Here is a 23,752-nt window from a genome sequence, read left to right as displayed (position 1 = left end):
TGTGATGACTGCAGCGTTCTGTGGGTCATTAGGCTCCTTCCTGCAGGGCAGCTCAAGGCATTTCCTCTTTCACATGCTTTTAAAGAGCTGATTAATGGTGCTCACTCTGCAGTGATTGGATGCAGTCTGACACCTGCACACGAGGCGGAAGGCTACTGGAGGCTTTTGCAATCAGGGTGAAACCCGGCGCAGCGCTGCCACACCTCTCTCACACCAATTAGGCAGTTTCAACCCAATCAGAGCAGAATGTCCGTACTCGCCTGCAAGGGGGCTCAGATCTCAGCCTGTACCAGTGTGTCTGCAGCGAGTAGCAGGGGCTCACAGCATGGAGTTGGCATGGCCGAGTTAAACCCTGGCACATTTTGGACTAGCGGCCAGAGGATGCTGCCCTTGAAAGAGTTTTTGTTCTGTCTCAAACTCACTGAGTGGCCCCCTCCAAACTAGTGGCAGTACTCTGCATTGCAGAAATAAAAAACGAGTAGCACTAAGAGCACGGTGTGTTTCAGTTAGCCCGAAGAGTGCTTACAGCATATTAAAGTGAGCACAGAGCTAAACCGTGATCCCTCAATGCAACATTAATTAATGCATAAAGTTAACACAGGCCATAACTCATAAGGAGAAGATTAACTTGCATAGTATTACTTCACTTACTGTGAGCAACTAAAAGAGATGCATCACGATATCAGTGCACCGATGTGCACCAATCAAAAACTGCAGGAAGTGGCTTACAGCTGATAAGACTTTCCCATTGTCAGACAGAACATACAGAAAGAAGTGTATCAGCGTATCTGTAGACCATGTGGTCATGTGATGCAGCACAGCATTCTGGGATACGAGCAGAACAACATTTTGGCACCAGATGTTAGAAGGGCAAGTCAGTCGTATGTCGTATACTCACACACACAGACCATCACTAACGGCCATGTAAAAATACATCACACTGCCAAGCTTTGACATACATAATGTATTTACATGCATATATTTAATGTATGCCGTGCATGTAAGACAAGTAATGTGAAAAGCATTGTGGTATGACATGTATACAAAGATAAAGCAAGAGACACCAGCAATTATAGTTGTGCTTCAGCTGAAAGGATAGGTCAGAACCTTTTGGAACTCCCCCGAACATATAAGAAAGAGTTACAACGTCTGAACATATGCATTCTCAGCTGTGAGGGCTTGGGGACAACATTTATGTTATCATTATAATGGAAACTTATTTCAAAATATTCTACAGTAATGTAGAATATGTATGTGCCCAGACTAATGACAAACACCTACAGTGGGAGTGGACAATAATACAACAGACATACAAGCAGTACAAAGGCTGGGAACAGGTGGCAGAATTGTTAGCAATTTTTGTAAAAACCCTTTGGTAGCTGGTTAAAATTATACATAAAAATGGTTTCTTTGATGTGATTTGTATTTTTTTATTTCACAGAAAAATCGCATTAGCACATTTCAACAATGATGGTAAAAAAACAAAAGAAGCTGACCTTACAAGCTTTCAAAAACATAATCACTCCAACATGAATACAGTTTCATAATACCTTTTTTAATATTTAAGATGTTTTGATAGGATAATTGTAAGCATAAACCTACATGAGTTGGCTGTAAAATGTACCTTTCATTGATTGAAGGTAATAATATGCTTGGCTAAGTCACTTTCTTTATACTTATTCACACATTCATTGATTATTACTTAGTTGGTTCCTCTGTTATCATCGCTACCATCTCCATTCCTGAAGTAACAGGCTGTTGTTCAGCTGTGTGCTTCTGTGTCAGGGGCAGGTCATCATCAGGGTGACACAGGTTAGACAAACGCTGTGGGAAACAGTTTGTATTACAACATTTACAACATGCATTTAGTGATTTTTAAATTGTACATCATGCTTTATGCATCTTTAGCTTTTCAGGATGTCAATTAAATTACTTATTTCTTGATTTGGCAGGAAAGCCTGTGTTAAAGTAGGTTTTTGTAGATTTAAAGTAGGTTACTCTACATTGTTTTAGATTGGGTCATGATATGTTTACTGTATGGGTAATATTACCATTATATACCATTATACCACCTACATCTGTATATTATTTTCCAGTCATCTTCGGTATTTTCTCACTTGTGAATGCTTGTATATATTGCTCTCACCTGTTTCATGGTGCCTCTGGCAGTGCAGAGCTTGAGAATCCCCCAGCATGGGACCATCACAATGGAAGACAGTGCCATTAGCCAGCCCAGTGTGTATGCCCAGTCAGGGTACACATACCAGTGGTTAAAGGTAAGGGGCTTGTACTTCACAAAGTAGAAGATGAGTGAACCCTGATGAGGAGAGAGAATGTCAGGGAGGGTGCTCAGTAATATGCTTATGCTATGGTGGATCTAGACAGTCTACATACCCTTTCAAAATATCTTGTTTTTATTGCCTTGAGCCCTGAAATGAAAACCCAATCAATTTTTTCCGCTTTCATTTGGACATCTTAACCCACAACATCAAAGTAAAACGAAAAGGCAACACATTTCTGATTGTGAAAATAGAATAGAAAAACTAGAACATATTGGTTACATGAGTTTACACACCCTTTGTAATGGGAGTTAATAATTGGGAGTTAGTAATTATGCTCAGGTCTAAATATTCACCATTCAAATCCACTTCACCTGTGATCCACTTCACTGGTGACAAATTGATGTGATTTGACTTAGTTCCAGATAAAATCAGCTGCTCCTATAGGGTTTCTCAGTATGTTTCCTTGTTTCTTAGCGCATGTCAGTGTAAGAAAACAACTATGGGCAATTAGGAAATACCAAGACATCTCTCAGCTCTAATTGTAGAAAGGCACAGATCTGGAGAAGGCTATGAAAAGATATCAAAGGCCTTAAATATATCATTGAACACAGCAAAAACCATAATCGAGAAATGGATTAAATATGGCACCACCAGGACCTTGCCTAGATCAGGTTGTCCCTGTCCCAGATGGATGACTGTGTAAGGAGGAAAATAAAAGGGCTGCAGGACTTCATGGCATATGCACATAGCAATACTTTAATGTGCTCCCCACAATTCTTAGCTGTAGGGTAAGGAGACAAGATGGAAGCCACAAAGATGAACATCCACTCTCTTCTGAATTACACACTGGATATCCTGTTGCCATGTGGAAAAAGGCCTTGCAGTCTGGCAAGACTAAGGCAGCCTTAATTCCAAATACAGCCCATCAGCCTAAAAACACAGTCCCTACTGTTACACATGGTGGTAGCAGCATCATGCTATGGGGCTGTTTTTCTTCAGCAGGGACAGGAACTCTGGTGAGGATAGAGGAGAAAAGGAATAATGCAAAACAGCAAAAGATCTTAGAGAAAAACCTGAAAAAGCAGAAGACTGGGAAGAATTTCACCATCAACATGACAATGACCCAAATCCACAGTGGAATGGATAAAAAAGGAAGATCAGTGTCCTGAAATAGCCCAGTCAGAGCCCTAACCTAAACCCCATTTAAAATCTTTGGATTGACCTAAAGACAGCTGTTCATAAGCAGTTCCCTTGCAATTTAAGTGAAATCAAACTCTGGAGGAATTCAAAGAGGAATGGAAGAAAATTCCAAAATCGAGATTTGAGAAGTTGGTAGAGACTTATCAAAACAGACTCGCTGCAGTTATCTAACACCAACCATTACAAATTAAGGGTGTGCAGACTTATGCAGCCAACATATTCAAAGTTTCTATATTTTTCTATATTTCTATACTTTTTTTAAAAAAAACTGAAGCATTTGATTTTTACTCAGATATTGTTGCTTACAATGTGTAAATAAAATTAAAAGAAGTCTGACTTCATTTGTCATGATTTCAGCCTTTAAGACACCAAAAACAAGACATTTGCTTTCTAGATCCATTGTATATACACATCTATAGTATACTACCAAAATGGTGTAAAGACATGAAAGTGGGAGTTACATGGTGGGACAGGTAATGTGAGATGGCACCCTCCTACGATGATATTTGACAGTATTTAAAATCATCTGCATTGTGTGAAGGAAACACAATATTTGGTCTCTTATTGAACACAGAAACCTTTGTGTTCCATTTGATATGCTGTTTACCAACAGTGATCATAGACTTGGCTGTATGGAAGGTTTCTTCCGTTGTATTCAATAGATTCTATTCTGGCATAATTTAAATTATGCAAGGATAGTTTTTTATTGTGTGGTGTGGTGATAGTTGCTGACACCTGATAGCTGATGACATCTGTATTTTCCTTGTGTATTGTTAAAGTACAAAATTTTTTATTGAAACATGTCATTTTATGGGGCCAGTGTGTGAATGCTTGAGTGGCAAATATTCACCTCTGAGAGCTTCCATTTTAACCAAGACAGGCAAACATAACTCCTATGTCTATTCATCAAATCTGCCTTTCTGTTTGTCTGCTAAAGTGTACAGGTGTGTAAGCTTTTGTGGATACTCTAAATTTAATTCTTAATGGACATGTGTTTTCAGAATTTATTGCATGACAGTGCATAACACATGCACCATTAGTACATATTCATGAGAGTTTCTGTAAAAGAACATACAGTATATGTCCTGCAGCAGAGAAAGGCAGAGAAAGAGTAACTCACAAGGGACACTAAAGGGGTGAGGTAGCGCCAGCAGAATTTGAAGAGGGCATTAGGGCGCACACCAGCCATGTCCTCAATCACATCATATAGGTGGTCTGCCCCTGACAGTGCACAGAGACAAGCAATGTAAGTATTCAGTGATCAGACAATCTGAACATCATCACTTTCTCAGTAAAAACCTACAGTAAGAATTGTTGTATGTGGTGGCTATATGGTTGTACTGAAATCCAGAGGTCCAACAGACTCTTGTACCAACCAGCACTATTCCTTATACTCACCAAAGACCCAGCCCACAGTCAATGACTCAAATATGGTAATGGAGAGTAGGCAGACCCCATTACTGCCATAGTAATCAATGAGCTGGAAAACATACATCCCACCCTGGAGGGGAGGAGAGAGAACAAAGGAGGGCATGAGTTTGAATGAGAGGAGGAATACAGTCGTAGTCCTGTTGTTTCTGTATAGTGGCACTTTGGGCTGTTGAACCCACATGACCTCTCACCTCTGTGACCATGAGCAGCCCAGTTAGGAAGCAGAAAACACAGAAGAACAGCAGGAAGATCTCTCTGCCTCCCACTCTGCGCAGCAACGCAGGAAACAGGTCACTCACTGAAGTTATAACCACCTCTACTGACACAAACTAACAGAGAGAATGAAAGGCAGGTACAGTATGTTTGAGAGCAGCTGAGACAGGTTAATATTACTTTGCTTTATGTAAACACCTCGATGTAATTTTTTATGAAAACCTTTGCTCATTCACCATTGGTTTCAATGCTAAACAGTCTAGTATCACCAGAAAACCCATTGATTGTCATTTTCAGAGTAGCTAATTTTAACCCTATCAAAATCACACCATGCTAACACAGCAGAGAATATTAAGTAGGTTCCAATGTATTTATGTGCAAAAAGGTTCACAAAGACAGGTTAGATGGTGCCTGTGTGTTTAGCCTTGAAGAGGATGGGTGACCTATGCATGACAGCTGAACAAGAGAGAGAGACAACTCAGGTTACAGCCAAGTAAGACAATGGGTAGTTTCAATGCAGCTGAAGTTTTACCTGGGTGTCCAGACCAAGAAGAATAACCATGATGAAGAAACAGGAAGCCCAAATTTGAGGGAAGGGCATCATGGCTGTTGCTTGGGGGTATGCAATGAATGCCAGACCAGGGCCTGGTGAAAAGTCACAGGCAGAGAAGAGGGAATGGATAACTTCAGAATAAATTCATTAAAAGATAAATTGAGAGATTTACCAACACAACCTGACTGCAGACCCCTAATGGGTGGATGGTCATGTATCAACAGATTTTGAGCACTATCTCTAGCTGCTGTAATAAGTCATTGCTAACAAAATCGCCTTCCACTTGACTTTACTTTCACCCTACCTTGTGTTACCTTGTTCATTCTTTATTATCCATCTTCTTTGTTTTATTAGCATTACATTTTTTCTCCCACCTTCTTTTCCTCCCCGTGTTTCCTGCCACATAAAAACAGATTCAAAGCCTTGCTGAATGTGCAGTACCTGACTCTGCTACCTTCTCAATGGGGACACCCAGTTCATGTGCCATGAATCCCAGCACAGAGAACACTGCAAACCCTGCCACAAAACTCGTTCCACTGTTCAGCAGACACAGCCAACAGTCCCTGCAATAGAACCATCGCTGTATTAAAATACCTGGGCTCTTATGGACAGGGCACATTATTAAAATATGTATTAATCTGAAACAAAATGAAGATGTCCATGGTTGAGTTTTTTTTTTTTCAAAAAGAATGGATAATGGACAATGGATAAAACACATTTTATGCTCTTAAGCCTTTTATTTAAAAAACTGAATTGTTGAACAATATTTGTGTGGTTGGAGCTGATAAAAGTCTTTTGCTTTTTTCCTATTATTTACACAAATATGTCACAAAAAGAGGGATCTCACTTATAGCAGTTGTTACTATAGGTATTGTAGCTGCCTAGTACTGTCAGAGAGCCTGCTCCAATACTGTAGGAGAAGAAAATCTGAGCTCCAGCCTCCATCCACACCTGCAGAGAGATCACAAACTATTGGCCTGTGAGTTCCAACACATAAAGACATCAGTGAGGAACATCAAATGCCCATTAGAGGGCAGTGTTGAACAGCCCCATCGCCCAGATTTCCCAGCGGCACATGTACCTGTGGGTCAGCAAGACGGGCTGGGTCAGGGTAGAGGTAAAATACTATCCCCTGCAAAGCCCCAGGTAAAGTCAGTCCTCGCACCAGCAACACCAACAGCATCAGGTATGGGAATGTGGCTGTGAAATACACCGCCTGGAGACAGAGGTATGTTACTTTTCAAGAGGGTGAGTATACTTTGTGCAGTGAAAGTTCGACCAGGCCATCATGTATTTTATTTGACTCTCACCAGTTGTGAACTTCTGAGATTCAAACATCATACCTGTATTTAATCAACAACTGGCTTGAAAGAGAGATGAAGAGACCACATGCCTTAATCAACACTCAACTACCCTCAGGTCATGGATTTCGGTCTGCATCCATAAAAACAAGTACAGTAGAACTACCAACTCAATAAAATTAATAAGTACATGGATATGGATAATCTAACAACTTTTCTGTGCAGTTCAGTAACTAACAGATGTGAACCTGTTTGGGACAGATGTGTGTTTTTTAATTATATTAATGTGAGTGATGAAAGTTTTTCTACATTTATCTCTGTACAGTTATTTTTAATTGTCTGTAAGGGTTTAATGAGAAGACATTTGATTTGATTTGATTTCCCATTCTTCTTCACTGTTAAACATCAACATGACTGACTGATATGTTTGACTTTGCTGCATAAAAATTAAATTACCACATTAGTCAGAGAGGTGCATTGGGGCGAGTGACAAAGTTATTTATTGTATATGAATTGAATATCAAGCCTGGTCATTATCCAGATGGGGAAAAAACAGAAAGGAAGCACTATGCCCAATTCATTGACAAAACAATGCCTTCTGCTATTGTCAGGATAGTCAATGTACTGTTAGTCGGTATTGGAAAAAAATTCTCATACAGACCTTCCCTGTGGACTTCACCCCCTTCCAGATGCAGAAGTAACAGATAACCCAAACTGCCATGAGACACAGTGCCAGCTCCCATCTGATACTGCCCATGTCCTTGATGCCCCCTGAAATAGCCAGCACTCTACGCCTGGAAGAGAAAGGGCGACACAGGAGGGCAGAAGAGGGATAGATTGGATTGGATATGAGTTTGGAAAAGGGAAGAGGAGAACATGTATAGGGCAAGTGCTGGCTATTCACGTAAAATAATCAATAAATAAAAAAATAAATAAATAAAGCAAATAAATGTACTATAAGGACGAGGAAAAGTGCTACACATAGTGAGAGGGAGAAACAGTAACAGATCTTTTATGAAGTGTGATGCTGGTATCATGTGTTGCTTGAGACAGAATGATGGGGTTTTTGGTTATCTGGATCTGTGTTGTGAACTCACTGCCAAAACTCAGTGGCTGCAGAGGTGGTGTTGGTCTGGTGGGTCCAGTTGGCTGTGAGGTTCTGTGTCCTGAGGTCCATACATTTAGCTGAAAGTGAAACAACAGTGGATTTGCTTTACTGATGATATTACGTGTCCCTGATTAAAAGCCTCATGATTTGAAATTATTTTTGAGAGGAAGTAACCTGTCCTGTAGGTTCCTTCACCTGCATTCTGGAGTACAATGTAATTGAATCAGCACACCAATTTAGAAATATAATAATTGACTCTATTTTAAAATATTAATGTTTATTTGGTCTGATTAGCCAGATATTTTAGCTACACAATTCTACATAATTATTCTCCACTTCATGCTATATATATACAGTATCTCTCTCTATATATATATATATATGTATATGTTTTTTACATATTGAGCATTTCACATAGGCATGCATACTGTATACCTGCATTTTGTCTTGCAGTTCATTATTCTATTATTATGCAGCTGAACAAGGAGGGCACACATTGAGGTTCCTCTTTTGGAAAAATGGGTTCATGTAAAGACCAAAATTGACACCCACTGGCGGCACAACATACATTACCCTGCCAAACTTAAGCATCTACTAAAAATTGACAAAAATTACCGATCACTAATGAAATATTGCCAATTACCATAAACTACTTCCGTGTAACTGCTATATGTAGCCTGTTACTACGTTTCCCATTAACTCAGAATAAATTAATTAATCTGAATATTAAACCTTTCAGAAAATTCCCTGGTTAAAAATACCAATCCCCTAAGTGTGTTTACGCATGCACATGTGTTGGTGTTGGTGTTGCACAACACCTGAGAGAAAACTGCACCTTTATATTATTCTTTGAGGTTTACAAAAGTTTTAAAAATGTTTGCATCCATTTTCACGTGATTGTAGCTGCGTAACGTGTGTACCTGTGTTCCAGGTGTTGGCGCAGCTGGCCCAGGGTAGATGGGAGCTGAAGGAGAACATGAGATAGAAGAGAGCCCAGGCCAGGATGATGATGTAACATACACAGCTGTAGAGCTGGATCATTAGTCCCCCGTAGCCAATGCCTGCGGGACTCACATAAATGTCAGTAGATAACAGACATAGCGTCACACCTCCCATTACCATCATAATTCCTGTGCTGTACATGAATGCTGTCCTACAGCATTCATTTTCTCCTTTTCTGTTTTTAAGACTCCTGCACCCTACATCCAACCTGCAGGAGCCCTTGCAGTTGAATGTACGAATGACGTGCCTCACCCTCAGCCAATGGGCACAGCCTCCTCCAGCAAGTGACGAGTCCCTGACGGGTGTACTGCCCAACAGCAGTCTCCAGTAAGAACAGAGGCACACCACATGCCACTACAAAGAGGAGATAGGGAACCAGGAACGCACCTGTGCACAACACACACAGACATATATGACTTCTAGAAGCATAAGCAAGGATCACAAAAGGCTCTGACACAACCTGTCTCCTTCAGAGGTGTGAGGGAGAGTGGCACTAAGAGTAGCACTATTCAGCAGATAGACTATTAACTACCGGTAGCACTTGTACTTTGTCTTCCCTCTCAGTATTCATTAAGAGGAAATGATGCACTACTCTAGGCATATTCAGAGTCTTAGCCATAGCTGTACAGAAATGCACAAACAAGGAGATATTATATTTCTCACAGCACATTTAGCACTTAGCCAGCATGTCACAGGCCATCCTTTCAGACTCACCTCCACCGTTCTTGTAGCAGAGATAGGGGAACCGCCACACATTGCCCAGTCCCACCACACTGCCCAACACTGCCAGCAGGAACTCTGCCTTACTCCCCCACTGACCCCTCTCCTCCATTTGTTTCTCTTCTGATTCAGCGCTCTTTGCCTCTACACACTTCTCTTGTTCCTCCTTCGTCGACTCTTCATCCCAATTCGCCCTCTCTCCCTGTCGTGTCTGCTCCCCACTCCAATCCTGTCCATGTGTGCTGTATCCTCGGTACAAGGTCCTGTCCATTTTGTGCCTTTCTGCCACTTTCTTTCAGCTCAACTGTTGACCTCTGCAGACCTTAGCAGTTAGCAGTGAGAAGAAAGGCTAAAGGGTTTTTTTTTTTTTAATGATTCACCTGTATTGACACTTGCCAATAGTGGGAGTCATGAGCTTGATTAATTATAAAGCCATGTTAAAACGCTGCCACACTTTGATAATAAGCACCAGTAATATGTGAATAACGTTTTTTTTCCAATCCTCTGACATTGTATACACCAGTGAAAGATCTAGCCCTCACAGAAGCAAGTAACGTATCTTTTGTGGCTGTACTATAGCTTGTCTGTTGTGTAAATGTGGGTAAAAGTTGGGAGTTTAATGTTATGCAGCTTTTTAGTAGGGAGGTTGAGTTCAGGAGTTCAGGTTGCGGATCATATTTAAGCATGCACTGGACCTTAGCACCTGTCAGTACCTCTGCAAAGCTGAGTGCAATATGGTAGGTTATAATGGTTGAGCTAGATTTGAACTCGGACAATTTTTTTTTTTTTTTTTTTTTTGAGTACAAAATTTTAAAAATTCTACAATCAAAATACAATATATGTAAATAAACACATTTGTTTAAATATAAATTTATATTTATAAACAACTCTAAACAAAATACAAAATCCCACACCATACAAATATCATAAAATTAAAATGCCATCCTTATTTGCATGTTGCCCTTAAATTAACCTCCCTGGAAAACACTTACATAATAAAAAAACAGATTTTAACCAACCATATCATCTTATAACTATTTGATTAAACTATGCAGGCAATCCACTTGATTATATATGAAGTCATTCTCTTTTGACTTGGCTTCTTTATTCTTTGGCATTGTGTTATTTCAACATATACTCAAAGCATGTGAAGGCAGTGTTTTTCTTCAAGATGGTATAGACAAGAATTTTGCCTATGTCTACAAAGATTTTCTGAGCATAGGGGACATTAATATAATAATTAATATACATATAGACATTAATATACCAAATAGTTTGATCTACTCACCTGTGACTCTAAAGCAGACTACTGTATTTCTTGAGTAACAGCTGATCCTTACTTTTTTGAAGGGTTTCTCTGCAATCCAGTTATGCTACTTGGGAGTACCATATGGCTCAATAACCTGTTTTGTCATGGTAATTCTTTGCAGTGATGTCATCCAAATTTCAATGACAGTTTCAAGCATTTTCCTGTAGTGTCGTTTTGCAAGCTACTCAGTGGTGGCTACTAACCGGCCCTAGTTATTAGGTTATAGTTTTTTTCAAGTACCAAAAAGGTGAAAATATACAAGGTAGACTGCACTTTTGAGTTCAGTTTTGCACCTTTTACACTTTTAGAAAACTACCTAAGCAATTAAGGAAATTTTTTACATTAATTGTAGAAAATAGTCACCAAGCCTTACACTGTTGATCTGAATAGAGCAAAACCTGATTGCTTTTAAAGCAGAGTGAGTTGACTGTTGCCTTTTAATAGCAAACCACTCATGCAAAGTAATTGATAAAGCACAAATAACCACACAATACATAAAATTACAGACATTTTTATTGTAGTCTTATTTTTTAAAACACATCATGCATTTGCTGTACATTTGTTAAATTTGTGTCATTTTACATTTTACAGATCAAATAGTGTTTTGGTATCAATTCTTTCGATAAGTTACCCTTAACAAACATATAATCCTTCCATTGTTATGAACTACTTTAAATGGTATCAGTAGAGTTTAGCTTAGGGAAAGTGATTACCCTTTACCTGTAAGTACATTCCCAACCCCTCAACATCAGCAATTAAATTGCTTACTGGAGACCAACTTGAAGCCTCTCAGGACAGAGGGCAAACAAAGACAGTAGTAAAAGCAGTACCAAATCACAGAGTAAAAATAATACATGTAACAGAGGCATGGGTAAAGAGTAAAGCAAACAGGTCACTTTCTAAATATGCACCAGGTAAGATTAAACAGCATTTTTGTGAACTACATGTATGCTTCCATAGAAGCAGTTCCAGCAACTCAATGAAAACATTAGCAGCAATGGTCACATGCATGTGTAAGCATTGCATTAATTAGTCCACAAAACAAGGTACAAGTTGTTAGTTGACGAAAATGGCATCTCAACAGACTGACCTACATTTAAAATGCAATGTTAAATGTTCGTCTCAACTGAGTTTGAGGGCCAACAGCACTTAACTGCCACAATCTGATCATGTCAGAAAAGAGTTGCATTTGCATCTTTCATCCCATCCTATGTATATTTGGGGGTTTGACTGCAATTTGCTCATTCAAATAATTGAGAATATAAGGAAGAGGAGGCAGTCCACAGAAGCCACTGAATTGCCATACCACAAACTGATGACAACATAAAGGAAAAGGATATTGGTGTCAAGAGGTATACTTGTAATATGCTATACTAGTCAGCTGGAGAGCCTTTCTTATAATAGAGATTATGGACCATGAGAGCTGACAGCATTCTGTAATTTATTAGATATAGTATACTTTTGGCTTATTTTCCAAACCATTCTTGAAAGTGCCATTCGGTTCCTGCATACGCTCTGCTCTTCCTTGACCATCACAACAGCTCAAAAATCCTCCAGTTCCTCGGGCTGGTCGGGCAAATCCCCCAACAGGGCAGGGTTTTTCCTGTAAATGTAGGCGTTTGCATCTTCGTCCAACTTCACCAGCTCGGCCAGTGAAGAGACACAGGGGTCGTGGTCTGTCAGCATGCCGGGCAGCCGGGACGACTCGCGCTGGATACGCAGGGAACGCCGCACTGGCGTCAGGAACTTCAGGTCCTTGATTGCACTTTTGCGTCTGCTGCCACTACCTGGTGCCACCTCACTCTGGATCCTCCTTTTCACACTAGAGGGGAGAAAGTTTGATAAAGAGGGATGTGCACGCCAGGACAGAAGAGGAAGCAATAGATACATTGTGCGACAGTCACCCTTAAATTCAGTGCCTTTTAAAATGTTGCTGCTGTCAACACTTTAGACATCGTACACAAGGTTCTTCCCCTTTTGATGTAATTTTTGTATGCACTTTTGTAAGGGCACTTGTTTACTAAATGACTAATAGTATCAGTAGAGTATACATACTTATGTATATATACATAAGTATGTATACTCTACTAAGTATACACTTATGTATACATACATAACAGGACGTGCGCGCGTGCGCGCACACACACACAGTCAACTCCTTATCATTGTATGAGATAATCACTTACTCTGTTGCATACTAAATGTTCAATTTCTGTGACTGCATTTACCAAAAAAACATCTTATTTCATTATTATTTGTACAAGATATCTTACCCATTGACCCAATTGACCTTTTCTCTCAACTCCCTCATTCTATAAAGCTCACAGATATGATGGCAGTAGAGCCATTTGTCTTTTTAAGATCATATCGCATGTTGCATTACATTAGTGTCATTTAACACAATCTTACCCAGAGCAACTTGCACTGAAGACAGTTTTATTCATTTATGCAGCTGGAATTTTACTGGGGCACTGCCCCAGCGGAGGATTTAACCAAGGCCCTTTCAGTTGCAAGCCCTGCTCCTTACCACGACGGCAAACTGCTGCATGTAAGCCCTTGTCACTGGGTCAGCATGAGATTTTCATGAAACAGTTATTAGTCTCACCTCTGCAGGTATGGCGTTGTCTTCACACTGTATCTCACCACAGATGCTCCCTCCGCCTCCTCTGGTGGAGTCTCTGGTACATCTTCCTCATCACTAGCCATCTCTTCCTTCTGCTTCACTTTCATTCCTTCCTTCTCTGAAATGTCTCCATCGCTCTCCACTTTCACTTCCTTTTCTCCCTTCTTCACATCTTCCAAATCACCCTTTTCATCTTTCCCTTTCAATGTGTCCCTCTGATTCTCTTTCAGAATGCTTCCTTTGTCTCCTTGTACCTGTGGATCTTAAAAGAAAATTTAATTTTGTGAATTATGAAGCAAGTGAAATTACAACACCAAATCTTTCATCCACAATTCTCTTACATTAATACAAATACATGACCCTGAAGCTCCCTAACAAAACCATGCATTAGAATGTCATTGATTGCTACAGACTTTCACCAAAGCAGAATTAAGTTCTGTTAACAAGGTTAAGTTCTGAGCTAATTAGGATTCATTAAACGTACCACTGTCACATGTTGAGGGAACCTCCATTGCTTCCATGGCATTGCAAAGATTAACAACAAGCTGAAGGAAGAGACAAAAATTAGGTTATCGTATGCTTAAGTACAGGTAAACCACAAAAGTACTGAGAAGAGATGTCTCTTACGTCATCCATTCTAATTTCAGGATCCACAGGCAGGTCCATTTCGGAGTTATCCAGCAAGTCCAGGGTGGTATTCATAATGTTAGGGGTGGAAGAGGGCGCAAGCTCCGGTTCTTCTTCAGGTTCAGTTTCAGGCTTTGCATTTGGTTCAGGGTGAGATTTCGTTGAGGCTGAAGGTTGAAGTTCTGGAAAGGTATCTGATTTTACACCCGTTTCAGTTTCTGGGACCTGTCTGTGCTCTGCAGTGGGTTCAGGGTTTGGCTGAGACTTCAATGCTGGTCTGGAAAGGGTCTTGGAGGCAGCTACTGCAATTGGTGGCCTTTTCAGCGTCTTGCCCTTGGAAGTTAGCCACTCTGCCAGCTTTGCTCTGAGGAACAACAGTAACAAAGGAGACACACTTATAAGAAAGAAATAAACATCCATTGTGACAGGCACTGAAAACTTAAACTCTGGATACCAACACTTCATTGCTGCACAACACCGGTGTCTTCTTCACTCATGGTGGCAGTGTGGTATAATGGTAAGGAGTAGGGCTTGTAACCAAAAGGTTGCAGGTTCAATTCCCTGCCAAAGCACTGCTGTTGTACCCCTGGGCAAGGTACTTAACCCACAATTGCCTCAGTAAATATCCAGCTGTATAAATGTATAAAATTGTAACCTATGTAGGTCACTCTGGATAAGAGCATCTGCCAAGTGACAATAATGTAATGGTTGACACAGTGACAAAGTATCTCACCTCCTCTCTTCTGCAGTCTCCATGGAAGCCCTGTATTGGCTCAGGGTGCTGGTTGCAGGAGGCTTGGGGGCTTTCCTGTCAGTGGTCACCATCAGTGCCTTGGGTTTGCTGTTCTGCTGCTGCTCCTTCCTCTTCAGGGAGGCACTGAACTTGCTGGAGGCTGGGCGGGCTGTGGCCTCAGCCTGTGAAGCCGGTTTGGCTGAGGGATGCCTCACACGGCTACTGACAGGGAGGCTGGGAGCAGAGTAGAGCCGAACCCTCAGGATGGTCTGTGCAGGAGCGGTAGTTGTTGGCACAGGTTTGGCAGCAGGTGCAGGTGCCTTGTGGGAAACGGACTTGGACCTTGGGGGCAGAGTTGCAGAGGGCTTCGGTGCAGGGGGTTTGGGCACTGCAGCCACAGGTTTGGATCTTGCTGCTGTCGTAACTCCTCTCTTTTGAATATCCACTTTGGGCACAGCTGGTTTTACAGCAGCTTTCGCTTCCGCCTCTCCATCATTACCCGCTGGCTTCCTAAAAGAATTTACTTTTGACTGGACAACCTTGCCTTTGTAAATACCTGGGAGGGGTTTGGGTGGCACGACAGCTGGAGGCTTTGTTGCCTCCGACACTAGCTTCTTCTGTTGGATAGCTTGCCGAGAAAGGAAGGCTTGAGTCAGTGTCTGGCGCTTCTTTACGTCCAGACTTTCTGCAGGTCGTGCCTTTGAATCCTCCTGCAAAGCCTTGGTCTTACATTTCGTCAGACTGTTCCCAGCCTCACTCATATCTTCACCGTTTGCATTATTTTTAGACCCTAATGGTGCAGACACCGTCGTCTTCTTGGGAAACACACGGTTTGGCACAGTCTTACCGTGTCCATTTGCAGGCTTTTTATTCTCTTTGTTGTTCTGTGAGGTGACAACAAGAAACAGATTTATTTTCCTTCTAAGAAAACTCATCCTAATACTGAGAATAAGCAAACAATGGCACTTACCCTTCTAGAGCCCACAGTAGATTGAATGGCCGGATCCATCGCTTTATTCTTGATTCCGAAATTCACGGTTTTCTTTTCTGCCTGCTGTTACTCTGACCTCTTTAGCTTTTGCTCTGGAGGAAGATGGGATTGGGTAAATTAACTAGCAAAATCTCTTAATTTAAATATTTTTTAAAAATATATATATTCAGTACTCAATGAATGGAGTGTGTAGCTCAGACTAGCTCATTGGCCAGTGCAGACTAACTAGGTAAGGCTGTAAGTGAATCGTTGATCGATTACTCGGGTTGATGGAATCAGATGGTCACCTGTTTGGTAGTTAACATTACTTAACTGACTTATGCTTGACAAGAACGAGGCGAACGCACGAAACAAGCTGAATCGTTATCAAGCTAAACAGAAACTATGAGTACTGAGAGGAGTAGCTACATTACAGTTAACGTTAGCCAGCCGTCTTGACTGCTTGCACGCGGCATTTTCTTTCATGTGCAGCGTTGGGATTTCTTTCAGTTTAATGCCGGTGAGACTGTCCTAGCTACGTAGTTAGCTAACAAAGACATACACTTATCTAATTGTTCGGTGGATTAGCTAGCGTCCGCCAGCCACGTACCTGCGGTGTTGCTGTCAACTTCAGAGGAGATATCCTGAAACAAGCACCTTGCTTGCTAGCTACTGCAGTTGGTGTCCTTTCTAAAGGATCAGTTGAGCGCGTCCACACGTTTATCTTTCTCTTTCAAAAAAAGACCACTTTTGACTTTGGCGCTAGACACTCATCCTCCAGTTGGCTCCTTCTGTTCCCAAATAAACTCAAATGAGCCAATCAGAACAAAGGAGCCAACCGGAGCAAGCTCCGTTTGGCTTTTCAGCAGATCTGTTTGTAAAGTAGGAGGAGAATACAGGGTTCATTTTGTCTGTACAGCCCTAGAGGGGCGGCTTCTGTAACCGCAAAGAGGAGTGAACCACGGCAAATTTCGAACCAAAATAATATTTCTGACATTCCGGTTCCAACGTTTTAATGCACTGTCAAATATTTGCGTCGCACTGGCTTTGCTGTCAACTGTATTCCACGTGTGCACGTCAGTTGTACGAAATGTTTTGCTACTCGTATGCGACGAGAACAAAAAAGTCGACCCCAGCAGAACTAGTGTCTACAACGTAAAGAGAGGAACTGAACTGAAAAATGATAAAACAAAATCAGTTTGCTGACAGTAACAGGCCAGCTGGCCATGCAAGGTCAGCTGACTGGCTATTATCAGAATTAGCTAACGTTAAATTTGTGTACTAGACTATACGTTAATTCCTTGCCAGCAACTTAACACCATGTACTGTAAACAATACCTAGTAAAATGCCAAAAAAAAAGTAATTTATGTATAACATTCTGATATTAACACATTACAGGATACAAATAGAATCTCTCTAAATTCCCACATTAATTTTTCATATGAAGTGCTAGCTGTTTCCCCCTCTTTTCCGCACAAGAGTCCCTCCTGCTAGCAGGAGTCATCCTATATTTTACCCACTTAGGATGCAGGTCATTTGTTATTCCTCGGCTAGGGTGTCTTTCTGGCACCGCCACGTTGAGTGCATCTGTCTAAAATGCCATGCCTACATGGAATTATGGTGGATAACGGCTTGCAAAGCTGCATTACCTTCAATTTTGAATTGGCGTGATTGAAGACGACCCAGTCACACAAGCTCACCACTGCGGCAGACCAGCACCGTGACGTGGTAGTGCAGGTCTACCATATGATACCACATTCCATTCGCTGACAATATATTTCAGCTATTCCACTAAAGAGAAATGAATCTGCTCATAACACTATTTTTTAAAATAACAAAATACAAGCCCAGTCGCATTAGGTGCAGATCACATTGGTACAACAGCACAAAGAAAGATGGCCTGGACAATTTAGTCTTAAATCATGAGATTTCTGAATATATGTAAGTACTGCAATTGCAACCATTTGCACATAAATAAAGATACCTCACCGTTTATTTCCAATGACATAATTTTGTTAAGTCTTTTCTTATACTTGTCTATGTACTTCAGAACCTATTTTTCCAATGTGATTGCTTTTCCTCCCAAAACAATACGCCCTTCCCGAAAGATTCCACGCGAGGGCGCACCCTTTTCATCTTGTGCAAGCCACCCGCAGCTTTTCAGCTGTTCTGAATCTCATGTGATCAAAATAGGAAGTGTAGTGTGGCAGCGACTGTCAAGTAATGTATTGAGGTGCGTATGGAATCGCGAAACTGAAACCTATCAAGGTTCCTTCATGAAAAGAAAAAGCCATACGTGTTTGATTGCAATGACGATGGGCATAGTCTTTTTGCTAACGGCGGTGTTGTATGGCACCATCAATTCTCAGGTAAGTTGCGCTCGATATCGGCTCTTTAATTTGGACGTAGAATGAGCTAACGTTAGCAATCTAGCTATATAAATAGGTACAAGTTACTTGGCTTTGTTGAAAATGCAGCGGGGGAGGAAGAGTGAAATACCGGTTAATTCAAACGAAGCATTAATTCTTTGTGAATTCATTAGCTAGAGAGACCACAGGACATTAAGGAAAGGAGTCAAGTGCATTTGTCATTAAGAACAGTAGCACCGCTATTTGACAACCGTATCAGACACAGAGAAATTAACTGAAACGCCTTACTTAGGCCTAGCTATCTAATACACTTAACTGCCCTTCGAAAATCCTTCCCTTTCTCTACAGCTCTCCGACGCGACTGGACTTAAAACGGACTATCGACTGCTGGGCAGACCACTGTACAAGCTGGATATCTCATGGCCCAAGTACACGGAACATTTCACAGGCGACGTATTCGGAGTCGCCGTAAACCACCTTGCTGGACTGGTGTATGTGGCACAGGTAACCGGCAGAGCGCCTGATCACAGATGTTGTAAAATAAAATGACAATTCGCAGTGTCTGACAGGGGCAGTCCTCCGAAACCGCTCCACAGACTTTCACAGGCCTTCACAGGCATGGTCCTTTAATATCATTGTAGTGAATATGTTACAGAAAACTGCACTCATCAGCTGTCCGATTGAAAATGCACTTGATCTGCTGAATTTGTATTAAAAGAGGTGCTTCATGGAAATTAGAAACGCGAAAGAAAGGGGCTTTCGTTTTCACAGACAGGTTCAGTCTTGTTCGGTGACTTCTGTGGACTTCTGTGTTCTGTGATTAGCTGTGGAAAATTCATTTCCACAGCTAATACATGATACATACAGTCATAAAAATATATGTTCACACAGTGCACATAGTAACACCCATATAACACACCCACATAATACACATAATGAACACCGCCATAACAGCACATTCAGCGGCATACAGCACAGTGACACTGCAAGAGCATGCCAACAATAAGGACACCTCTCAAATGTAGCAGATGTCAAAGAGTCCAAAGTCAAAATCACAGGGGGAGTTTGTTAACTGTGTTTATGGGAGAGGGAACAAAGCTTTTTCTGAAAGAGAACCTCCCTAGCTGGAGGGGGTGAAGTGACGGTGGTGTGGGTGATCTGGGTCATGGGCTATTGTGCATGCTTTGCGTGCAATGCCTATGAAGTGAAAACCTGTATGGTAACAATGTATTTGTGCATGTATCATGAGAGGACAAGGGCCTGAGCCTTCCCTCAACTCCATAGCCCCACTAGCCTCCCTTTCCATTATCTCTGCAGGTGCCTAGTTTCCATTACCAGTATGTAAATGTCTTGTTTAAATCAGAAGAGACAATGTGAGTCAAAGGTGTGACAGCTTTCATAACAAACACCGTGGTGAGAAGCTGCTTATCTTTCACAGAGAGGAGACAATGTACCCAAAGTGCTGGTGTTCACCACGGACGGAGACTTTTTACAGGCCTGGAACACCACCACTTTGGAGATGCCGCATGGGATCTTCCTGGCCAATGCCTCCACAAACCCCTCTGTGTGGATCACTGATGTGGGGAACGGTAAGTGTGAGAGAGGCCTGCATTGACAGACAGTCCCTGTGGCACGCTGTGCCGTGTGGAAAAACAAACACTCAGCTGCAGCTGATGGCACTCCTTTGCTTTGCGCTGCAGGGCCATACGGGCACACCATCAAGCAGTACTCTCCCTCTGGGAAGCTGATGCAGGTGCTGGGATCCCCAGGAAAGGCAGGCTCCGGCGTCAACCCCCTGCAGTTTGATCAGCCGGCTGAGATATTTGTCCACAGCTCTGGGGAGATTTACATTGTGGACGGGGATGGCGGGCTGAACAACCGACTTATCAAGCTGTCCAAAGGTACAGCAGTAAATTTGTTAATCACAGTTCCCCTTACGTTCCTTTTAACATTTTCTCATTTTGCTGTTAACACGTTGTAGTGTCCCTCAGTTCTGGTCCTGGTTGACCATCATGCATGCCAGTGTTAGCTCCAGCAGGGGTTGGGTCCCTCGGTAAGGCCAAACTGTTGACCTAATATTGTTTTGGATTTCCCATTACTTGGCAGTTATATGCTGGAGTTCACTGTGAGCGCAATGTGTGATCAGAGGATTCTTTGTGCTAGAAGAAAAGTAAACATTATGTAATAAACATAATTCAACATCTGTCACTCAAACAGATTTAGAGTGCTGGTTTTAGCTGGTTGATTAATTCTTTGCAATGAATCATTAATAATTACCTCAAATTCAAATCTAGGAGGCAAAAATGAAAAAGTGTATTCACAAAAACCTCTACTACAAAACTTTTAGTGGAAAACAGACCTCCAACTATACTTTTCTTCCACAAAATACCCATAGAAGATAACTGTCAAGAGATGTCGAATCCAGATCAGCAGTAGCAGTTTGATATTACTGAGAGTAAAACCAGTGTGCCTAGTGATCTCCCAGGATCTGGGTTGAGAAAAGCTGTATTTAGCAGTTAATGTCAACCAACACCAACTCACTCCAGCTGCACTCAATGTCCATTAGCCCTTTACATCAGTGATCTCTGAGCAGATACTCTTTCCTCACTTGCTGCAGTTGTACCATGACCATGCCCCTCTGTATGGAGGTGTTCCCTGTGATTGACAGTGCTCTCACCTCAGACCTCCAGGTGGTCTGGATGCATGGAGAGAAAGGGTCTGGTCTGGCACAGTTCTACATCCCGCACAGCGTGGCGGTGGATGCCTATCAGAGGGTACGTCTGCTCAGTTTGCGCAAACTCACTGCGGCACACACTCGGAGCTTGTGTTCCACTGAGCTGGCGTGTGGTTTGTTTGTCCTATGAGCAGATGATTAATTGGCTCGGCTCATCCACTCTGGAAAACCCAAGTGTCCCCCTTCTGGGTTATATTCAAAGATGCGGTTCCTGAAACAGGACCGTTCTATTTTTAACATTTTCCAGTGTTGTTAAGTATTATTTGTCTGCTGATGTAGGGCTAAGGAGAATGGCTCTTAAATTTCAGTTCCTTGGTAGGGGACTACTCTTCTACCCTTGGGGAATGCGCTGAATCAGAATTGTTTCAGTAAAATATTCAACTGTATAAATGGGTAGCATGCAAAATTCTAAGCTATGTAAATCACTCTGGATAAGAGCATCTGCTAAGCAGATATAATGTAATTTAAATAAATGTGCGTTTGTAGGCTGTGATATAGTATTACATATAAAGGCATGGACCTGTTTGTAATGAAATCTATTGATGCATGTCCTTTGATTGCTCAGGTGTGGGTGGCTGACAGAGGGAACAAGCGGATCCAAGTGTTCAACTCCATCACAGGTGACTGGCTGGGATCTTGGGGAAGTTGCTTCACAGAGGACGCCCCATACTCTGTCAGGTAGGAGTTTTAAATCACAGGACACTCAATGGTCCTTTGAGCAAAATGAGTCATCTTAACATAAAATAGGAGTTGATATTTTTCAGTGTTCACCATTGTTCTTTTTATCTGTCTCCTTCATTTTCAATATTCATAGTGTGCTCATACTTGATATAAAATGTGACACAGAATGTATTGCTGTATTATGAGACAAAGGATTATCTCTTTTTAGGTAGAATTAAATGAAATGAAAATGGAGTCTGAAATAAACCGCTTTCCTCTGTATGCTTGAGATAATGTTTTGAACTGAGTGCCTTTTGAGGTCAATTGTATCTTTAGTCACAGAAGCTTTCTCTCCTCTCTCTGTGGGGTGACTGTTGACCTCTCTCCTCCGTAGACTAACACCCGACCAAAAGTATTTTGTGGTGGTCCAGCTGAACACCAATCAGATATCTCTGCTGGAGGCCCCGCCTGTGGGCGTGATTGGACAGTGCCGGGTGGTCAGCGTCATCCAGCTGGCAGAGGACATAAAGCCCCACCTGGTCGACTTAGACCTGAAAACAGGGGCACTGTATGTGGCCGAGATTGGTGCACAGCAGGCCCAGAAGTTCACCCCCTTCACCTTGGGCACTAGCTTCCTATAGAGCGGGAACTGGTCGGAGGCCTCAGTCCAGGGCACTTTATCATTCATTGTCATTATTCTTTTTGCTGACGTGTATTCAAAGTGGTGATTGATTCTGCAGTGGAATCTCTTATCCAGGCTAATTAAACGGGCTATGGATGTGCTCAACTTAAAAAAAAAAAAAAATAATAATAATATTTTTAATTTAAGTTATTGGGTGCTGAAGCAGTGGATATCAGCGAGCGAAATGCCAGCTGAAAAGCATCATTACTTTTGACTGCTGCAGCCAAATATCAGTATAAAACTTCACTTCATTGAGCCTCATTTTGTTTGTGTTGTTGATTCATTCATCATTTGGTTTTTTTTTTTGGGGGGGGGATCTTTCTTAAATGCTTGGTATGAGGTGCTCTATACAATGGAAGTGCCCAGCCTGGACTTTACTGTGAAGGTTCATAGCTCAAAGTTCCAAAGCACAGCTCTTAGACAGTCACATAAATCATCCCGGTCCAGGTCTGGGTTTGAATATCACAGTTATAAATGTCTGGTTTCTTGTCATTCCTACTCATGCATGCACTGTGAAATATGTCTCAATTTATATGCGTGAAACAGCATCAGCAAGACCTGTTCTCTTAAGAGGGATGACATGCACGTAAGTAGATTAAAGAGGCTGCGCACATGTGTGTATGTGTGTGTGTTTGGCTTGTTTTTGATAACATACAGTATACAGTTTCACAATAGGCTGTTCTTGCTCATCTGTGATAACTGATGGTCAGTGCAGCTGTTGTGACATGCATAATTATTGTTGGTGGGTATTAATAGGATTGACAGATGGTTCAAGAAATGTTTTTCAGAATGCCAGTTATTCATTCTTTCTACCTTATTTACCTCTAGAAATGTTCTTGGTGTTTTATGTCCCTTTTTTAAAAATAAAGTAATATCTCAAGACCAATCTCTGTTAATATGAGACTTGATTTAATCAGCTGTTTTCAACTGCTCTTTGTCAGCACCAAACAGTAGTTGTGTAGTTAACAGCAGTTATTTTGCTAGCTAGTATGGATGTAACTTGTCTGAGAGTAAATCCATCTTAATTTGTGCAATATGTATGTATCTAGTAAATTACAAAACCATGTGAATGTATGATCTTTTGTGATTTCCTCTGTCGTTAAAGTGCCATAATTTCCTTTTGGTGTCTTTGAGTATAATGGATGTGTTCATCTTTGTCTTCTGTATGAACGATGTATGTGGTGGTATTGTTTTATTTTTCTTGATTTCTTTTTCTTTATTTTTATTTGAATCT

The 23,752-nt window shown here is 41.4% G+C and overlaps 2 protein-coding genes and 1 long non-coding RNA gene across 3 annotated transcripts; 1 reads left to right on the top strand and 2 right to left on the bottom strand.

Moving 5' to 3' along the window:
• Positions 1-1,698: 1,698 nt before the first annotated feature.
• Positions 1,699-15,863, bottom strand: LOC118774522 (sodium- and chloride-dependent GABA transporter 2-like). Its single transcript, XM_036523868.1, has 18 exons — positions 15,103-15,863; positions 14,370-14,733; positions 14,227-14,287; positions 13,886-14,004; positions 9,805-9,928; positions 9,343-9,477; positions 9,009-9,149; positions 8,078-8,165; positions 7,642-7,774; positions 6,761-6,895; positions 6,527-6,630; positions 6,121-6,242; positions 5,659-5,771; positions 5,105-5,242; positions 4,881-4,983; positions 4,603-4,703; positions 2,147-2,317; positions 1,699-1,824 (listed from the first exon to the last, which is right to left on the bottom strand). Exons 1-18 carry the CDS (start codon positions 15,861-15,863, stop codon positions 1,699-1,701), a joined length of 3,039 nt encoding a protein of 1,012 aa, XP_036379761.1.
• A 46-nt stretch (positions 15,864-15,909) lies between these two features.
• On the bottom strand, positions 15,910-16,775 carry LOC118774226. The gene is made up of 3 exons (XR_005004812.1): positions 16,683-16,775; positions 16,073-16,185; positions 15,910-15,986 (listed from the first exon to the last, which is right to left on the bottom strand). It is a non-coding gene; the product is annotated as an uncharacterized LOC118774226 (long non-coding RNA).
• A 1,459-nt stretch (positions 16,776-18,234) lies between these two features.
• On the top strand, positions 18,235-23,354 carry LOC118775318 (NHL repeat-containing protein 3-like). Its single transcript, XM_036525182.1, has 7 exons — positions 18,235-18,442; positions 18,791-18,946; positions 19,881-20,031; positions 20,143-20,343; positions 21,125-21,216; positions 21,742-21,854; positions 22,231-23,354. Exons 1-7 carry the CDS (start codon positions 18,350-18,352, stop codon positions 22,475-22,477), a joined length of 1,053 nt encoding a protein of 350 aa, XP_036381075.1. The 5' UTR covers positions 18,235-18,349; the 3' UTR covers positions 22,478-23,354.
• Positions 23,355-23,752: the final 398 nt, after the last annotated feature.

Source organism: Megalops cyprinoides, chromosome 3 (assembly GCF_013368585.1).
Source record: "Megalops cyprinoides isolate fMegCyp1 chromosome 3, fMegCyp1.pri, whole genome shotgun sequence".
NCBI lineage: Eukaryota > Metazoa > Chordata > Actinopteri > Elopiformes > Megalopidae > Megalops > Megalops cyprinoides.
Note: the sequence above shows the minus strand (reverse complement) of the source record. Positions and strands in the feature narration are given on the sequence as shown.